The 21,942-nt window shown below is 33.7% G+C and overlaps 1 protein-coding gene across 1 annotated transcript in view; it reads right to left on the reverse strand.

Annotated features, from left to right (window-relative positions):
• Positions 1–3,178: 3,178 nt before the first annotated feature.
• RSRC1 (arginine and serine rich coiled-coil 1) overlaps positions 3,179–21,942 on the reverse strand; it is a 249,432-nt gene continuing 230,668 nt past the window's right edge. Inside the window, exons 6-7 of the mRNA XM_042903182.1 lie at positions 13,569–13,620; positions 3,179–3,255 (exon numbers count right to left, since the gene is read on the reverse strand). Of these exons, the coding sequence (XP_042759116.1) occupies positions 3,200–3,255; positions 13,569–13,620 (108 nt within the window). The 3' untranslated portion in view covers positions 3,179–3,199. The remainder of the gene's footprint in view (positions 3,256–13,568; positions 13,621–21,942) is intronic.

Here is a 21,942-nt window from a genome sequence, read left to right on the forward strand (position 1 = left end):
GAATTTATAGGGTTTCACATATTCCTTTCAGGATGTACTTTAGGAACAATTACTTAGAAAGTGTTTAATTTAAAAAGTATTAACATTAAATTCAAATTCTACAATTTTATTTTATTTTTTTAAAGTTTATTTATTTTGAGAAAGAGCACACGTGAGTCAGGGAGGGGCAGAGAGAGAGAGGGAGAGAGGGAATCCCACCTAGGCTCCATATCCAGAGTGAGCCCCCACACAGGGCTCAATCCCACGACCCTGGGATCATGACCAAAGCCGAAATCAAGACTCAGTTGTTTAACTGTCTGAACCACCCAGGTGCCTCTCAAATTCCCTAATTTTAACTAAAAACTAAAAATTATCCTTTATGAGCATATGTAACATATTGGCATACTAAGCAAAAACATTTCTGATATTAGACATGCATATGGTTTTTCATCCAGATAATATTTGATTAAGGTTTATTTAGATGAATGGGATAAATGAAACATATTATATAGAAGTAGATAAGACTACTGGAAGTAGTTAAAACAGCCTGAAAGATTCTGCATAGTATAAAGTTCTCATCAAAGTCTGATTAATCCTTTCTAAATCAGAATTTGCTACAGGAAAAAATTAGGTATATTTCACTTGGTCAAAAACTATATGTTTAGATGTCAGGAGATGAGTTTTTCTGATTTAGGAATGGGGGGTGGGGAGGTAGGAAAGAGGGACACCCCAAGCTTTTCCTCCTCTCCTCCCATTTTCTTTTGTTACACTTTTACCTCTATTCTTATGTAAATCTGTTCACTTATAAATTCTAAATTAAATGGTAGTTCTATGTGAAAAGTCAACCTCACTGGTTTACGGTATTTTCTGAATTGCATTACATGTAAATATGAGCAACTGAGTTGAGCTGCAACTGTGGGTACAGACAATATGTACCCCCACTCATTTACACTACCCAAGAGTAAAATAATCAATCCACTTGACCACTGTGATAACCAAACTATTTCCCCTATATTCACAAAGGATAAAATGGTAATTATCAATGTGCAAATAATGATGTTACTTCAGTGTTTTCAATTCTAAGGATATTGAAATGGTAACCATAGAGTGTTCAATTCAAGATACATTGTCCAACAAAGTCCAACAACAGCAAAACAATTCTTATTGAAAATATTGGAGATATTATTATGTAACAACATATTCACCATTTCCTGGAAGAAAAAAAACACAGGCCTACTTTTAGTTCCCAGTGTAGGATTTAACTTCAATGGTATATAAATGCACATTTATACACACTACTAGTGACATTCATTCATCCAACCAACTGTTAATAAACAAAGGCTCCTAACACCATGGTATTGTGCTGGTTTGGGAAATATAAAGTTGGCAGGCTACAGGGTTTATCTCCTAAGAGAAGAAATCATACATGCAAACGGTCCTACTGAAACATTTATACTTGCTATGAATACAAACTACAATATATACAAAATTTTAGAAAATCAAATCCGATAACATATAAAAGGAAGCACATTGAGTTCAAGTGGGGTTTCTCCCAAAAATATAAATAAGATTGGTTTAACATTTGAAATTCACTGATGAAATACAACATATCAATGAAATTCATCATACCATCTCAATAGATGCAGAAAAAGCATTTGACAAAATTAAATATTCATTCCTGATAAAACTCAAAGGAAACTAAGAATAGAAGAACAATTCTTCAACCTGAAAAGGGCATCTATGAAAAACCTACAGTTAATATCTTGTATAACGGTGAAAGACCGAATGCTTGTCTCCCTAAGATCAGGAATAATCAAAGGATATCCACTCTTACCACTTCTATTCAAAATTGTGTCTGAAGGTTCTAGCTAGGGCAATGTGGTTATAAGGCAAGAATAAGAAATAAAAGGTCTTCATATTTCAAGGAAAAATGAAAACTTTCTTCATTTATAGACAACATGGCTGTCTATGCAGAAAATGCCAAAGAATCTTACAAAAACAAGTAATCTCTAAGTGAGTTTAAAAAATTGCAGGATACAAATTTAATATGCAAAAAAAGAACTGTATTTCTGTATACTACTAATGAACAACTAGAAATTGAAATTTAAACCCCAAAATCTTAGTATTTATGATGGCACCAGAAAACACAAAATGCTTAGGAATAAATCTAACAAAATAAATGTAAGACTTCCATATTGAGAACTACAAAACTCTGATGAAAGAAATGAAAGAAAAAGTGGAGATGGAGAGCTATACCATGTTGAAGGATGGAAGCATCCAGTCTCTCCAATTCTGATCCGTAAAGTCCACATAACCCTAATAAAAATCCCAGCTGGATTTTTTTTTTTTTTGGCAGAAATCAACATACTTAATCAAGTAACCCACACAACAGAATATTACTCAGTAATAAAAAGGGAATAAGTTACCAATATAAGCAACAACATGGATAAATCTCAAAAGCATGCTAGGTCAAAGAAGTCAGACTCAAAACCTACTTATTATATGATTCCATTTATATGACATATGAGAAAAGTCAAAACTGTAGGGACAAAAAATAAATCAGTGGTTACCAGGAAGCTAGAAGTCGTAGGAGGGGTTCACCATTAGTGGATGGAGAATTCTGAGGGATGATAAAATTGTTCCACATCCTGATTCTAGGTGTTATTATGCAACTGTTTGCATCTGTCAAAACTCAAGGAACCCTCATTAAAAATTGTGTATTTTACTGTATATACTCAATTTTTTTTAAAAAAAATCACTGTTTAGTAAATAGACAAGGTATAAAGAGAAAATATAAAGTATATATCTGATTTGTATTCAGAATATTTAAATAACTCTCCAAGTCAATAATATAAATAATTCCTTTTAAAAAATGGACAACAGATAGGAGCATATACTTCACACAAAATGGGACAGCCACTTTGTAAAAGTTTGGCAGTTTCTTATAATGTCAAAGCTACATTTACTATATATATAAGAAACAAATCCCATTCCTAACTATTTACTCAAGAGAAATGAAAATATGCTTACCCAGACTTGTACTCAAATGTTCATATAATTTATAATCAGAAAAACCATAAGCTGGAAACAACCCACCTGTCCACCAATTGCTGAATGAATGAACAAACTGGTCTAGCTATATGATGAAATACTACTCAGCAACAAAAAGAACTGATGCTCATAAAGCAATGAGAACAAACCTGAAAAGCACTATGCCAAGTCAAAGAGTGCAGTCACAAAGGTCTACATACTGTATGGTTCCATTTGCATGGCATTCTGAAAATAGCAAAAGTACAATGACATAAATCAGATTACTGGTTGCTAAGGTCCGAGATGGGGAAAAAAGAATTGACTTCAAAGGAGTATAAGGGGCCTTTCTGGGGAGTAATGTAAATGTTCTTTATCAAAAAATTTTGGTGATACTTAACATAATTGTATACATTTGTCAAATGCATGGAATTTCATATTAAATATTGGGGAATTTTATTATGTTTAAAGTGCACCTTTCCTACACCTCCATAGGTTTTCTTGATACCTACAGAACAATCAGAAAATGTTTTTAATTATTTTAAATCCCATTGCCCAGGGACATTAACCATTATTAGCATTGATATACAGCACCCAGGATATTTTTCAACATAACTTTTGATTCAATTATAACTTTAACTTTTGGTCAAAACTAAAATAGGATTCAGATCTTTTACACTGTTCAGGAGTCTCCATTTTTTCAGTTCCAAAATATATCACAAATATACTTATATTTCAGTAAATACACTGTGCACATTAAAAAAGAAAAACAGTTCATGCTATGCTTCTCCTAGTTCTAAGTGAACACCAAGAATTCTTTCTGCATAATGTCTTTTTATTGCCATTAAATCTTTCAACATTTGCAAAACTTGTTTGTATTACCATATACTTTAATTTAATTCTTGTCTTGGATTCTCTAAGGAATGTATTTTCTAGTTTTGCTAAATAAAACTCAAAGAAATCTTTTGTAAAAATAGAATAAAATCCTAACCGTTATGGGATGACAAGAGAAAAAATAACAGTCAACATTAAATAAACATTAATGAAACAACTTTTGGGAAGAGAGAGGATTATTTGTTGATTTGTTACCATCAACTCTTTGTAAATTTAGGGGAAGATGCTATACTCACACACAAAAAGGGCTACTCTATTTAAACAGTTTTTTTTTTTTTTATTATGAAAGAAAAAAGAAACCCCAGGGTCTAAAATGTAATGAGTGATCCTATTAGTTCCACCAGACTAAAATCATACAGTCTACGTATGTGGTCTTTTCAGCCACATCTGTCATGAACCATTTTTACATCACAAAATGCAAAATACTGAGCACTGATTTACTAGATGAGACCTGGGAAAGAATTCGTCATTTGATTTTTCCCCTAAAAGAAAAATTGGCTCACAGGAAGACAGGTGACAGTTCTTTGCAGAGCATACTCAGAACTTACACATTTTAGAATCAAATCTTAATATAACCTAAGCAACAAAGAGAAAACCATAATGAAATAGAGGATGAAATAAAATAGAAAAACAAAAGAAATCTCAATGATGGCTTTCTTAAAACTCAGATACTTTTCTTGGCTAGGAGACATGGATTAACTGTTAAAAATAATTATGATGTGTGTAAATGTATAAAAGGGCTCACCACATAGTAAATGCTCAATAAATGGCACTCTGATTAATTTTAAGTACTTCATGAAACACATTTTTGTTAAGCATTTTATATACTGATCTGATTTTCCCCCTTTCAAAAGCTTGCAGTTACACTAAAATGGAATTTTTTTTTAATATAGAATGTATAGTACAGAAGAGTTTTGAATTCATTATTTCCTTGACTTATCTGAAATCTGCATTAGTCGCTTTTTGGTAAATTTCTTTATATAGTGTTATTTTACTCATATTAAAAAAAAAAAAAAAGACCTAAAATTTCCCTTATAGGAAAAGGTCTACTATCATTCCAATTTTTTAATGGCTTAAATTAAAAAATATTAAAAGGTGATTAATAAAAAAAAACCTCATTACATGATTCTGCTTTAGGTAAATTACTGACAATTATTCTAAAACCACTGAAAGAGAAACTGCACACTTGACATATAAACAAACATCCAAATCTTATACACTTGTCAGTCTTTCAATAATGAAGTCTGGGGAAAAATAAATTCACAGACACCCAAGTGAATTGGCAACTGTAAGTGACAGAAGCCCTTCTAAATCCTCTGTTTACACTGGGGATTAGTGGAGTAGATTTTGAGTTGCAAACTGAACAGTCCATGGTCAAGGGAACCTGCTCCCTGTCAGCCCGCAGGGCATAAGGACAAAGCATGGTCCTGGTAGGAAGTGACCCATAAACATATTCCTACCCAGGATTTATACAAAGCCAGTCTGCCTCACAGAAACTCCATATGACCATTAACTGGCCTGCATGGCCTGCCAGGAGGCCTAATTACAGGTCTACAGAGCCCAATAACAAAAGCTGAAGGGCTTTAGCCTAGGGATGATCTGCTTTATACTGACTTGAGAGAGTCCATATAGAGGACCCCAAAGAAAGAGGTTTAGCTTTAAAATTCTCCCCAGAGATCCAGCATTGTACTCGAGTCTAGAAAGCCCACATGCAACATACTTCAGCTAGGCTTAAACATACCACCCTCTCAAAATTAACATTCAACTACTGTCTGCTTAACATCTGCTCAAACATGGCAAGTTGCTGTGATATTGTTAGACTCTAGCTGATAGCTTTCTTCTTACTAAATATTATTAAGGATAAATAATAAGTCATTCAAATATAAATGTGTAACCAATGCTAAAACAAATAACTTATGCTTTTTAAATGCAATTTACTTAATGATTCTTTTTAGGAAGTACTACTTTATATCTTTTGAGTTAACACAAAGCCAAAAATCATGTTCATTATTGGAAATTGGAAGTTAAATTAACATTATCAACTTGATTTTACATAAAAGCTAATAAATTTTATGTGAATTTCTGAAATTTGCAGAAACCGTATTTGATGAAAAAAAGGTTTAACCAATGCTCAAGTCAATTAAACTATTTAAAGTTTTATTCATTTGTTTCTGTTTTTACATTTGCTGGTAGGAGGAGAATGTTTGGTTCAATGTCTCTTCCTTAACTACATCATCACTGTGGTGATGCCATAAAAAAACTACTCCTACTCTCTAACGATTATAGAACCCTCAGTTACATATTAGGTGCTGTTCTAGACACTTTATTATATTAATTTATTTAGTTCTCATAAAAATTCTAAAGGTACATATTATTCCCATTTCATAAATGAAAAAAACTACAGTCCAGCAGGCTTTACCGACTCTCCCATGGATTTACAAGTAAATAATGGAGCTGGGAATGGTACCCAGGCCATCTGACTTGAGAACTTAACTACTACACTATACTATATTGCCTTTGATATCAATTGCTAACATTTACTGAATACTTACTATGTACCAGGTACTGTTCGAAGTGTTTTACAAATGGTACCTCATTTAAGCTCTTATAACAACAAACCCATTGGTTATGTACTATTAATATCTCCACTTTATAAATGAGGACACTAAAGGAGACTACCAAAGGAGACTACAGGGGAAGTGATCCGCCAAAACTCACAAAGTTAGTTACAGAGGCCAAGTATGAATCTAGACTGCCAACATACTATCAAGCAGAAGCCTACATGGGGAAAAAAGAGGTATGAAAACTATTTTATGAAATACAAATTAACTTTTTACCACTTGCTCTGTTTTTTAGGTCTGTCCAACATGAAAAATGTTCTCACAATACATCAGCCTATTTCTCAGAGTCATAGATCGGTGGTCAGAAACTTACAGAGCAAAACCTCTCTGCTGGTTTTAAGTCAGGGTAGCAGAACGGTTGTCTATGCCCCTTGGAAATGGTGCTACATTTTCATGGCAAACTCAGAATCAGAAATATTTACAGTTAGACTGGACTTTAGAAAAGCACTGGGAGTTCTAAGATCACATGCCTATGAAGAGAAAGGGTTAGGAACAGGCTTCTAGGTACTTAATGGGTAGCTAAAAGCATAACGTCTAAATTTAACATGGAGCAGAAGAACTGGGATGAAATGAGGCACTTATGACTTATTCCTAAGCATAGCTCCTTCCCTGGACATACTGTGCCCATGTGTGTAACTCATCTGTGTTTCACAATACTCAACCAGCTTGTATCCCAGCAAGGGTAACTGAAATGCAAGTCCCTAGTTAGGCTGAAGACCAAAACATTGGTGATTATACAACACTACCCTGGGTTTTTCAAAATTATCAGAAATTTTGCTATTATGAGCACTCTTAACAATTATGAAAAATAACATTTTTCTGACTCATACTTTACTAATTCTTATTATCAATTAGAAAAAACTCATTTCAGAATCAAAGGCTTACATGAGGATAGAAATTATTTTATTGTAAGGTAACTATAGCACTACACCTAACAAAACAGAGTATGTATTTGGTAATATTTTCCACCATCCTTCTTTCTTCCCAACATAACTTAGGGATTTAAACTACGGATAGAAATAGCTCAAGAGTCAGAAATCACTGGACTTGAGTTCTGGTTCTGTCATTCACTAGCTATGTAGTCTTTTACAAATCATTTATGCTTTCCAGATATTTGTAAAATGGAGTTAATTAGCTCTCCATGCTGTGATGTGAGTCAAACGATAAAAGATTTATATGAAAGTGCTTTAAAAACTAGAAAGCAAAACAAAATGGGTTGTAAACATTATTCAGAAAATGAAATATTACACAGAGATTTTCTGATAAAGGTGATTTACCATTCATGCACTAAAGGAAATTGCTATTTTTTCTTAAAACATTAGAGATATAATTTTAAAGGCTGCTTGTGTCAATAACTCTATTACAAGTAAAATATTAAAAAGATTTTAGAGAACAACGTGTCTTATAACCAGGTTGTAAGAAGTGTCATCTTTTCATACTGATAAAAAATATTTACATTTTGGAAAAAAATTCTCTCCTCTAAATTCTTCTTCAGACCTACAAACACATATGGCATAAGATGCTACTGTGTTTTTGCAGAAAACCCAAATAATGTTTGGACTGCCACTAACATGTCAAACACTAGTGAGAGCAAAAGAGACAAGTCTTATCTTCCTTCTTTCTCCTCTGTGATAATCAAGTTTCATTATCTTTTCTGTCATGCACTATCTTAAAGTTTAAGATTAAAAAGTCAGATTATTGGCCAATATCTTCTACTTTAGAAGCCAGATAATTTCTTGTGTATTTATTTTAAATCCATCAAGCTGGTTAAAATGAGCATAGCAGCATTAAAAGGTTTACTTTTCAGTTACTTCCAGATTATTTGTTTCTTCACAATGACCTGTTCACCAATGATTAACAGCTGGAATCTTATTTGGCATAGTACCACTCACTACAGGTGCTGTTAAAACTGTTGGAAAAGACTTATAAACTTTAGATCTGGTTCCTGGTCTTCATCATGTTCATTATTTCATTGGAAAAGTAAATTCAACACTTAGGAAATAATTAAATATTAGTATCAGCCATATGTAAGTAAATATCAGCATAAATGGTATGCACAAACAAGGACAGAAAGATTTCAAAAAAGAAGAGAAAGATTATGTGCTGGAGTGGTCACAAAACTCATGTGGAAATTTTGAGATTCGTTTTGAAGTGCTTAGAGGTGGAAGAGGAAAGAGGAAGTCATTTCCAGAAGAGAAAAAAAATCATGAGCAAGGATTCATAGGTAGAAAAGAATGAGTAACTCAAAGAATAATGAGAAGAAGTTCAGAAATGAATTCTAATAAATACAGAAAAATCTGTGGCTCCACCATACAGAAAGAACCTTGGAACCTTAAACACAGAAGTGTAAAATTGATTTTTTAAGCCACTGAGGGCCAGTGACTAATTTTGAGCAAAGTAATATCATCACCAAATGGTGGCTGAGAAAGAATCATTTAGCAGTGGTAATCACAAAAAACAATGTGGAAATAAACATTTCCTGGTGGCTACCATTTGCCAGGCTCCGAACTAGGTGCTTCACGTATCATATTTATCTTCAAAAAAACCCTACAAGGTAGTTATTATCCTCCCCCTTTACAAGTGAGTAAATTATGGTACAGAGAAGTCCCCAAAACTAAATACTTTCAAATAGGCAACTTAAATGTGTGACAAGGTTTAGTTGAAACAATAGGGGACTATACTCATATATTGCTGATGAACACGTAATATCCTTCAGATACTGTGGAAAAGTTTGGTGGTTTCTCAAAAAGTTACACATAGAATTCCCAATGTACACTCCTAGGTATATAACACCCCAAATTACAAACAGGTACTCAAGCAAGTACATGTATATGCATGTTCATAGCAATACTATTTACAACAGTCAAAAGGCGGAAGTAACACAAATTTCCATCAATACAAATGGATAAATAAATGGTGTACATGGATACAATGGAATATTATTCAGCCATAAAAAGGAATAAAATACTGACACATGCTACAATGTGGCTGTACCTCCAAAACATTATGCTAAGAAGCTGACATACAAAGCTATACAGTGTGTAAGTCCATTTATATATATCCAGAATAGATAAATCCACAGAAACAGAAGGCAGATTGGTGAATGCAAGGAGCAGGTGTCCAGGAGTGGAGAGAAACTGCTTCATAGGTAAGAGGTTTTACTTTGGAGTGTTGAGAACGTTTTGGAAGTAGAGAGAGGTGGTAGTTATACAGCCCTGTAAATGTATTTAATGCCACTGAATTGTTCACTTTAAACAATTACGATTAATTTTATATTAATTTTATGTGAATTTCACCTTAATAAATTACTTTTTTTTTTAAAAATAGAGAACTATGGCAAACTAGAAAATACACATGTCTGTCATGTTCCATTTCTTTTTTTTAAACTATGTTTTGTAGAACCAATAAACATCAAACTGCTCACAGTCAAACTGCTCAAGGTAAGCAGTACGAGTAGGCTTAGAACTCTTCCACTATTTGCTACCATCTCTGGAGAAGAGAACTGAAGAGACCATTGGGAAGTTAGGGATTAACCTCTGGCTGGTATCTTTGGCATCTAGACTAAGGAGATGGCAGTGGGAAAGATAATAAAGGGATACATATAAAAAATGTTTCAAAATAAGATCATTCTAGGTGAATGACTGCCTAGTAAGAAGTCAAAGGTAAAAATTTCAAAGTTTTGTATCTTAATAAGTGAGAGAATGGTAAAAGCATTTTTAAAAAGGAAAGGAAGAAAGCAAAGGGTTAATAGGATTGACTCACTATCACAGGGTAAGCCATTAGCTGAGGTTATAATTTAAAGATTGAATCTTACAAATTTATACAATTCTGCAATCTTCTGTGTCCTACTGCCATTTGAAAATGACAAAAAAGCAATCTTAGATAAAACCTTAACTTCACATCACCTCTGAACTAAACGTTAAACAACAGACACGAAAGTTGGTTTTAACTGCAATTTAGTAATAGACATGAGAAACGATTCTATCTAAATCTGAAGATTTAGCATAACAAAGTACAAATATATGGTTTAATGTATAAAAATATGGTTGTAACAAATACAATAAGATCTGTGACTTCAAATTCATGTTTGGTATAAACCAAACATGCATGATACCTTACATTTTGCTTAAATATTATTTTTACTCATACATATGTCTTTCAAAATCATACCACTAATAATTGTTGCCAAATGTTCTAAACATATTTTAATTCCAAACCAAAAACATTATTAACATTCACTCATAAATCAATAACAATGCAATGGTTACATATTGCATTTTCTGGGACCTATAGTTAGAATAAAGGACTAAGCACAGCAGGATTTCTTTATAGACGAACCTTATCTACCAGACTATAGTAATTATAAAGCTGAAATGAGTCCTGTCTCAAGAATCTAACATACAGCCTTAAGTCTTTTCTTGTACTCGATTTTATGGCCCCAAAGTCAAGGATGTTTTCCCTGAGAACTCAAGTAAACTTCAATGTGACAAAATGGGTGCTACCAGCCCTTCCTGTCCGGGAACCTCACTCTTAGGACTAGGCTGGATTTTAACTGCAAGACTTCCGGAATGAGCTCAAGTTGGTCTTATTCCCCCTTCCTTTATTTTATTTATTTGCTTGCTTTAAGTAATACAGTGAACACCTTAAATTCTTCACTGAAGGAAATCTAGAACTTTGATAGTAAGTTCTAGATTTGCTTATATGCTCCTCTCCTATCCATCTATCTACTTCCCCTCTTCAAGGCCACAAGTTCTCATTAAAAGCAATACTGGATGTTTCTCAAAGGGGTATAATATGTTATATCATATTATAAAGCAATATATTCATAGAATTGGCATCAAAAGGCCAAGTCTGGTTAAAATATTTACTTAATCAGTGGAAACATAAAGTAGCACAGTCCTTTTATAAAACAATTTAGCAAAAATGCATAAAAAGCCAGTCTAAATATTAATACCCTCTAACCTTATAAACTCATTTCTATAGTAATCAATCCCAAGAAACCTATCTAAAATATATAAAACACAATTTGTAACAGGATGTGTACCACAGTGTTATTGATAAGAGGGAAACGCTGGGGACAACACGTTATTAAGTACAGAAGAAAATTATTAAGTAAATAATGCTACATCTAGCTAATGCATTGCTTATCCAGACTAATGTAAGTTTTTTAAATTTGTAAATTGTCATAATATTTTTAATGTTTCTCAAATTCACGCAACCTAACTCTTTATCGACAATAGAATTTAGAAAGTTAAATTAAAATATGTGGGGTGACAGCTGGGACCAATATAAGTAAGTTCAACACTATGAAGTTTGGACCCTAAGATCTGTTTTATAATAGGCTTCAAAATCCTATTAAAAGATAAAGATAACTGTATAAAACTATGAAATGAAATTCTTTATAATTGTATTAATGGAAACAAATATTTTCTGAACTAAGCAAAATAAATATTGTCTTTAAAACAAAAGTTTGTCCATACTCAAATTATGAACTGGCAGTAATTTTTCAAAGCAAAATGCTACTGAAGAATTAAAGAATCAATGTATATTATGTAAATGATAGAGAATCATATTAACTAGCTTAATCTTACAGCATATTTGAGTCAAAATATGAAAAACCAGATAGCAAACAAAATTATAATACTATGTAGAAACTGTAATTTCCACATAATTAAAGATAAAATGAGTAAGATTAATACATAAAATATAAATGACTTAAAATTAAAAAAAATTATTTTAATGTTTATTTATTTTTGAGAGGGGAGACAGAGTGTGAGCAAGGGAGGGGCAAAGAGAGGGGGAGACACAGAATCCAAAGCAGGCTCCAGGCTCAGAGCTGTCAGCACAGAGCCTGACGTGGGGCTCGAACCCATGAACTGTGAGATTATGACCTGGGCTGAAGTCGGACGCTTAACTGACTGAGCCACCCGGGTGTCCCTGAATGACTTTTAAAGTAATATGGAGAGTTACAAAGACTCACAAATATTATTAAGTTTTATCCTTTTATTATAAGTTACTTCTATTAGTGATTTATGAAGCTAGTATATCATGTGTTCCCAATCTTTAGACTGTAGACACTCTGGGGCTAATGCAAGAAATCTCTGAATCAATATGCACATATGTATTTTCTCAATGAGTACTAAAAATACAACTACTATCATTTGGTAGTCTGAAATTACTTTTATGTTAAAATAGAATTCTCATTTTCCAATTGGAAATTATACACTCTTTACAGATCTTTAAAAAGTAAATAATTATAACAAATATGTACTACTTTGGTTATATCATTCTAATCCTACCTCATGCTTAATCTTGACAACTTGTTTAAATATGTTACATACATTTTGAAGAGCACGTTAAGATTCAAAATAATATCAGTACTTAGAAAAGATAACATTAATCTTTTACATTTTTTAAGAAGGTAAAATATTTAACGTCTGCATGAATCTGAGGATTATGTATAAAATCAAAGTCACAGCATTATTGTATCATTGAAAAATAAGACATACAGTATTTTAACATTAGATGGTATCCAGAACAGTTCATTGAGTTAGTCCAATGGAACTGGAGAAATTACTAAATTATACTTATCTTGTTTTCCTCAACAATGAAAACCTTGATCTAAAACTCCCACTTTCTACAAAAGTTAAACCAAAACAGATCATAGTCTTAAATGTAAAAGTATAAAACTTTTAGAAGAAAACACAGGAGGATGTTTTGTGATGTGGGGCTAGGTGAAGAATTCTTAAACATGCCACCAAAAGCACAGTCCACGGAAGACAAAAATCAATAAATTGAACTGCCTCAAAACTGAAACTAAAATTAAAGTCAATTTTATAAGTAAAAATATAAAGAATGACCTTTTAGCATTATACTCTATACAGCAGTCGATACTTCATGTAAAATATGGCCATACATATAACCCAGATTTCACAAATTTGTGAGGACATATGAAAACAGGTGTTTTTTTTCTTTGACCCACCTGTAAGCATGTCAGTATTTATTTAGTACGTTTTCATTTAAATAAAGTTAATCATGAGCACTTACCAGCAGCTTCAAGAACCAGCTGTAGTCTGGCTTTGGCCTGTTCGGCTGGTGGCTAAAAGTCAACCATAAAAGACATTTACAGGTCAGTTTTAATATATGGAGCTTTAAATTAATGTATTACTATGCAAACATCAGAAAATTTAGAAGACTTTATCATAACAGATATTAATATCCATCCAACATCTTAATAAAACTCCATCACAGCAGCTCTACCAATCTACTCTCTCACTGTAGTAATTGAATCACACTTTTCATTAACATGATGGAAGAATTTCTTTCTTTCTTTCTTTTTTTTTTTTTACTGGAAAAGGTTTTGTTAGTACCCAACATCAATCTGCAATAGCCTAAATCAGCACCTAAATCAGTACCAATCAGCATTAGCCTAAATAACTACAATTGAATAATGAGGCAAAACCTACATATATTTAAAAACATATTATCAAGCTCTGTTTTTTGTTTTTTTTTTTTGCATATGGAAACGTGCAAAGTGACCTATCAGAATTTAAGTAACAACTTGATATTTCAGGCAAGTCATATCCAAAAACCAAATTTTTTTCTGCTTTCCTATTTGAAAGGGGCAACTGTGATGATGATGTGATTTACAAGCTTTCAATTCCTACCAAATGTCCTCAAGTTGTTTTCTCAATGGACTTTGATTCAACACAGTTGATAATGTTGAAATTAACCTTACTTGCCTACCAGTGACCTTATTTTGAGATTTTCAGATTAATGTGTTGATGGTATCTAAGATAACATGGGTTGTAGCAGGTTATGAGTTATGAATTTTCATGAAGGACCTGTTAAAAACTTTTGTTAGGTTTAGTTATTTATTTTGAGAGAGCAAGAGAGAGAGAGAGAGAGAGAGAGAGAGAGAGAGAGAGAGAGGATGAGCAGGGGAGGGGCAGAGAGAGAATCCCAAGCAGGCTCTGTGCTGTCAGCATGGAGCCCAATGCGGGGCTGGAACCCACGAACCATGAGATCATGACCTGAGCTGAATCAAGAGTCAGACACTTAATCAAATGAACCATCCAGGCACTCCATAAAACCTGTTTAACACTTGAGACTATACTTTACCATATATTTATAAAGATGTCAGCAAGTGACTAAATATAAATAACCTCATATATATATATACATATATATATATATGATATCATCATTTGAGAATTAACATTTTATAAGATATATTTTTAAATTTCTCTGTGAAAAAATGGTTTGAATGAAAAGACTTACATAATTGGATATAGAAAGAAGATGTCTAAGAATTGTTAACCATTTGAATGGTGCCTCTGAATAAACTGTAAGAAACAGGATGGAAGAGTAGTAGATAAAACAGGAGGAAAGACAGGTAGAGTCTTTCATATCCTAGAACAAGGGGTAACAAACTATGGTCCTAGACCAGTGACCTGGTTTTTTATAAATAAATTTTACTGGAACACAGACATGCCCATTTGTTTACATACTGTCTATAGGTGCTTTTGTGCTTAGTACACCAATAGCAAAGTCAATTTTTTGTGACAGAAAACTTCTGGTCAGCAAAGCCTAAAATATTTACTATCTGGACCTTTAAGGAAAAGTTTGCAGACCTTACCATAGAAAGAGAGACTTAGGAGAATCTAAAACGGTGGTGTGAGGAGATGACATCTGTACTTTGATAAGTCATTCTAGCAATAACTTGATGATGAATTGAAAGGAATGTGACTGGGGGTGAGGAGTGCAGTCAGGAAGGAATTAAAGAATGCCAGGTGACAGATGATGAGGGCCTGAGGTGGAGCAGTGGTGGTGAGGCTGGACAGGAAGAACTAGATTTGAGAAATAATTAACTAGTAACATGAAAGGACTGACTGAATAGGAGAGAAGGAGGAGGTGACAAAAACAGTACTTTATGTCATATGTTAGTAGAGAAAATGTACATATGGGAGCTTTATGAAGTTACAAAATGTTGAAAATACGTAACATCAAGTTAAACTATCATAGCAAAATATCAATAGAATGTGTGATATCTACTGAATATAATCTAAGAGTTATAAACTAAACTGCCGATGGGGGCCAAGCAGTTAATACAATTATTTATGATGATGAGAGGCAAAAGACATTTGGCCTCAGTCATCAGAGAGTACTGTGAGGGTGCAGAACAGTGGAGCACATGGCCTAGCGAAAGGAAGCGGCTAATAATCAGCACCTACTCACTGCTGTCATACAGAAATGCAACCCAAAGCTACGAAATTTCTTGATTTTTCATGAGACTTTAAGTTTCCATAAAGACCAATACTATGTGGAACAAAGAATACTTCTAAAAGCCAGGTTCAATCCCAAAACAGTTTGTGACCTCTGCCATCTACTTAATACACATAGTAGAAACGTGACACTCTGTGCAATATAACATAACTAGAATGGCATGAAGGAAATGATATTCTGACTAGCAGGTCCCAAGCAAGCTAAGAATTATGAAGCATACATTTCAGAGTGTCCTAGAAAGCAGTGTCCTTTGATAGAAAAATGTTAGGCACTTTATGGTGAAGATATTTCATGGGGAAGTTTCATGTATTTCACAAGGGAAGATTATTTTTAACAATTAAGAAATATTTAAGACACAGAAAAATACACAGAATGATGAATACCCACATCCAAGAAAAAAATTAATATTGTTGTAGTCTCCTACCGTACAAACCCCCCTCCATGGCGGCTCCCTCCCTCCTCCATTTATAACCTCTGTCTTGAAAATATGGTAATTACCATTCCTAAAGAAAGATGATTGATGTTTCTGATAAAAACACCTGTTAAGACATATTTATATTTTCATTAATTTCTCTAACAATCTATAATATAGGATTCATATTCAAAGATAAAGAAAACCAGTTTAGTAACTTGCTTCTACTATACATGACAGATTGAAATTAAGACCTTCTGACTCCAAATTTCAGGATCCTTCTAACTAAATCACTAGGACAGTCATGAAGTCAAAGCAATTAATTCCATAGATATAAAAGCAAAAGAATGAATTTTTAATTCTGTTCAAAAGAAAAATCTGTCCAAAATAATACATTTGTCCCAGCAGATGGAATACGAGGACATTCTAAATACATTTGCCTATACAAATGTAACTTGCAAAATTTTATTTGTGAAATACAGGGATCATCTTCAACTGTGGGGAGAAATACATTGTTGGATTCATCAGACTTTTGAAATTTGTATTTTATAAATATTTTTATTCTTATAAATATTAAATATTAGGTATCGTCATACTAACTGGTTTAGAATGAAAATATCTTTATGGGCTTGGGTTCCAAAATTTCTAATGCTTTACTTATTTTAGAGTATATTACAGTTCAGGGATTAGTGTGAATTCCATCTAAAATTGGTTTTATTTTATTGATTTTTTATTCAGATTTTATTCAGAACCAGAAATCAAATCTTACTCAATAAGCAATAATATAACACCAAATAGAAATGCATGTAATATAGCAATTTTGCAATATAAGAATTGTAAAATGAGGGCATAATTAAGAACACAGTTTCACAATTATATTGTGTGAAACAAACTTTTGGATAAAAAATTGTATTCCATTAAAAAATAGTATTCCATTAAAAATAATATTCCTCACATCAAATTTAGTAGTGCATAATTAGATAAACAAATATTACCAAAACTGAATTATGGAGAATATAACTGTGGTCCCCTCAAAAAATTTTAGCATTAACATTAACAGAACAGTAAGAACAGTATGAACTTATGCTTCTTTTTTAAAGGTATATTAAAGTTAAAACATTATTATGGTATTATATCACAAAAAATAAATTAGTAGGTATTGTACCATAATTTTAGCTTACTTAAAGAAAACTGTACTTCTGCTAGAAATTCTTATATAGGGCTTAAAATTCTAAATTAGTAGTGGTCTTTTGGATGCCTAGGTGGCTCAGTTGGTTGAATGTCCAACTTCAGCTCACAGTGCATGAATTCAAGTCCCACATGGGCTCACTGCTGTCAGCGTGGAGCCTGCTTTGAATCCTCTGTCCCCCTCTCTGTCTCATGCTCTCAAAAATAAACAAAAACATTAAAAAAAAAAAATAGTGGTCTTTCAGTGGGGGAGAAGGGTTTGGTAGTCTTTCTGTTGCCATGAATTCTCCAGAACTACCCTGCTCACTTCCCTCCCCTTGATAGCCACATATACTTACTTACTCCATTTAGTTACTACTCCTAGTTTCATAGAAGACTACTTTCTTAAGATGAAACAAATGCTCCTGAAACTGAAAGCTAAGTCAGTCACTTGATGGCTGTGGAGGTGACCATCTTCAATGTCTAGACTTTTTCCCTTGACTTTGGACTTACTCGTATTTAGTCCAATCCCCTGAGTTCCTTAAAGACACCATGTCTAGAATCTCAAGATAGTGCCAAAACTAGCATTCCAAACCAGCACAATCTTTTGAGCCATGAATATATATATATATATAAAACAAGAAGCAGAGAAGCAAGCCTATCCTTACATAAACCAGTTTATACACTAAACTATTTAAACTCTTTGTTCACCCTTCACATTTCCATTCATATTCAGCTCCCTGAACCCCTGGCCACCACTATGGAAATTCTGGGGGCTGATGAAACAAGAGCAATTCCAGCTGCCAACAACACTTTTCGGTGCTGTTAAGAACAGGGAAGTAAAAAGTCTGAAAGAAACACTGTGGCTGAACTAAGAGAGAACTCAAACTTGGAAAATAAATTAAACTAGCAACATTATGCAAAATCAAAATTAAGGCTGGATTATATGGTTTCCAGCTATCTCTCTCATTTTAAATCATCATATGCTCTTTTTATATAAAAAAATAACCAGAGAGCAAATTCTGGAAAGATGGTAAATAGGTGTTTACTCTTTAAGAAATTACCAAACTGTGGGGCGCCTGGGTGGCTCAGTTGGTTGAGTGTCCGACTTCAGCTCAGGTCATGATCTTGCAGTCCCTGGGTTTGAGCCCCATGTTGGGCTCTATGCTGACAGTTCAGAGCCTGGAGCCTGCTTCAATTTCTGTGTGTGTGTATGTCTCTTTCTCTCTCTGCACACCTCCCACCCCAGCTTGTGCTCTGTCTCTGTCTAAAAAATAAACATTAAAAAAAATTAAAAGAAAAAAAAATTACCAAACTGTTTCCAAAATGGTTTTATATTCCCACAAGCAGAGTTCTAGCTGCTCTCCATCCTTGTCATGACACAGTACAGTCAGCCTTTTTAATTTCAAAATTCTAATAGTGGTTTTAAGCTTACTGTGGTTTTTTTTTTTTTTTTTTTTTTTTTTTTTTTTTTTCAACGTTTTTTATTTATTTTTGGGACAGAGAGAGACAGAGCATGAACGGGGGAGGGGCAGAGAGAGAGGGAGACACAGAATCGGAAACAGGCTCCAGGCTCCGAGCCATCAGCCCAGAGCCTGACGCGGGGCTCGAACTCACGGACCGCGAGATCGTGACCTGGCTGAAGTCGGACGCTTAACCGACTGCGCCACCCAGGCGCCCCAAGCTTACTGTGGTTTTAATCTATGTTTCCGTAATGATTAATGGTGTTGAACGTCTTTTCATGTGTTCGTTATCCTTATTTTTCCTTGGAAAAATGGATGTTCAAAATGCCAATTTTTCGTTGGATTGTTTTCTTATTATTGAATTTTCAGAGTTCTTAATTATAATGAAAATAATTTTTCATACATGAGGCTTACACATCATCTATACATACAAGCATGTGCATGCATATACACACTAAATTACATATTTATGTTTATTTTCTGAATAAAGCTCCCACTCTCGTTGAGTGGCTTATTTTTTCATCATCTTAAGAGTATCTTTCAAAGAAGCAGAAGTTCTTAATTTTCATGAAGTCCGACTCATTAATTTCTTCTTTTATGAATCATGCTTTTGTGGTATTATATCTAAGAAATCTTTACCTAACCCCAATTCATAAAGTTCTGTCCTGAGCTTATACCTAGAAGTTTTACAGTTAACTTAATTTCTATATAAATGCAGCACTGAAAAACATTAAAAAATTTTTTTGATATATTGTTGTGCAATAGTTTCAGCACCATTTGTGGAAAAGACCATCATTTTCCATGCAATCATCTTTGTGCCTCTGTTAACAATCAACTGGATGTATATATATCTGTCTACTTTTAGACTCTCTATTCTGTCCCACTGATCTGTCAGTCTTAATACCAATACTACCCTGTGGTGTTACTATAGTTTTACATTAGCTCTTGATTACTATAGCTTTGTATTAGCTCTTGAAATCAGGTAGAATAAATTCTCCAATCTTTTTCTTCATTTTCAAAGTAGTTTTGGCTCTTCTAGCTCTTTTGCATCCCCTATTTTATTTATTTATTTTTTGCATCCCTATTTTAGAATAAGCTTATCTTATTCTAAAAAATAAGCATCCTAGGATTTTGCATGGGATTGCACTGAATCTACATGTCAATTTGGAAGAAAGGACATCTTAACAGTACTACTTATTTAACAATACTACCTTTTAGTCTGGTATATTCTTTTCCATGATTTTTGCTTCTTGGGGTTTCAATCTCAAATGTGTGCACGTGCATGTGTGTGTGTATGTGTTTAATAGGCAGTACATAGTTGGTCTTGCTTTTTTATGCAATCTGAAAACCTCTGCCTTTCAAGTGGCATGTTTAGACCAATTTACACTTAATGTAATTATTAATCTACCACATGCTATTTGTTCTCTATTTGTCCCATCTGTTGCTTGCTCCTTTTTTCTTCTTTTTATGCCTTCTCTTAGAGCATTTTTATAATTCCGTTTAATATTATTTGTTGGCTTATTAGCTATAACTTTTTGTGTTATTTTGGTTGTTGCTTTAGAGTTTATAATATACATCTTTAATTTATCACCCTCTGTCTTCATTATATTACTTCATATATACTATAAACACCTTACAGGGGCACCTGGGTGCTCGGTTAAGCGTCTGACTTCGGCTCAGGTCATGATCTCATGGTCCATGAGCTCGAGCCCCGCATTGGGCTCTGTGCTGTCAGTTCAGAGCCTGAAGCTTGCCTAGGATTCTGTGTCTCCCTCTCTCTCTGCCCCTCCCCTTGCCCCACTCACGCTCTCTCACTCTCTCTCAAAAAAATGAATAAACGTTAAAAAAAATAAAGAAAAAAACCAACCTTACAATAAGATACTCTCATTTATCCCCTTCCAGCCTCTGTATTATTATTGTCATTGCTGTCATATATTGTTATAAACTCCACAATGCACTGTGTTGTTTATGCTTTAAATGCTTATCTTTTAAAGAGTTATATTTATTCACGTAATCACCATTTCCAGTGCTTTCTTTTATGTCAACCCAGTATCTGAAAAGATTTCCTTTGCCATTTCTTGTAGTACAGGAGTTTTGGTGATAAATTCCTTCCAGTTTTGTTTGTCTTAAAAAAACACACAAAACTTCATTTTGGCCTTCACCTATGAAAGATACTCTAGTAGGGAGAATTCTAGGTTTATAAAATTTTTCTACCATTATTAAAAAAAATTTTTTTTTCTAACGTTTATTTATTATTGAGAGACAGAGAGAGACAGAGCATGAGCAGGGGAGGAGCAGAGAGAGGAGACACAGAATCAGAAGCAGGCTCCAAGCTCTGAGCTGTCAGCACAGAGCCCGACACAGAGCTGGAACTCATAAACCAGGAGATCATGACCAGAGCTGAAGTAGGACGCTTATCCGACTGAGCCATCCAGGCGCCCCTTTTCTACCATTATTTTAAAATTGTTCCTTTACTGTCTTGTACTTTACATTGTCTCTCATGAGAAATATACTTTCATAGCTATCTCTGTTCCTCATACATAATGAGTATCTTTTTCTCCTACATGACAACAGTTAGTATTTATTTTTACCCTTTTGCTTTTAAGATTTTCTTCTCGGGGCGCCTGGGTGGCGCAGTCGGTTAAGCGTCCGACTTCAGCCAGGTCACGATCTCGCGGTCCGTGAGTTCGAGCCCCGCGTCAGGCTCTGGGCTGATGGCTCGGAGCCTGGAGCCTGTTTCCGATTCTGTGTCTCCCTCTCTCTCTGCCCCTCCCCCGTTCATGCTCTGTCTCTCTCTGTCCCAAAAATAAATAAAAAACGTTGAAAAAAAAATTTAAAAAAAAAAAAAAAAGATTTTCTTCTCATAACTGGTTTCAAGCAATATGATTATGATAGGCCTTGGTGTGGTTTTCTTCATATTTCTTGTGCCTGGGGCTTATTCGCTTTTTGAAATTATTTATAGTTTCTATTAGAGATATTTTGGTCATTATCAATTATATTTTTCTGTTGCCCCCTATTCTTCCCCTTCCTTTCAGGATTCCAGTTACATATACACATTTAAAAAATTTTTTTGGTGTTTATTTATTTTTGAGAG

The sequence above is a fragment of the Panthera leo genome, chromosome C2 (assembly GCF_018350215.1).
Source record: "Panthera leo isolate Ple1 chromosome C2, P.leo_Ple1_pat1.1, whole genome shotgun sequence".
Lineage (NCBI taxonomy): Eukaryota > Metazoa > Chordata > Mammalia > Carnivora > Felidae > Panthera > Panthera leo.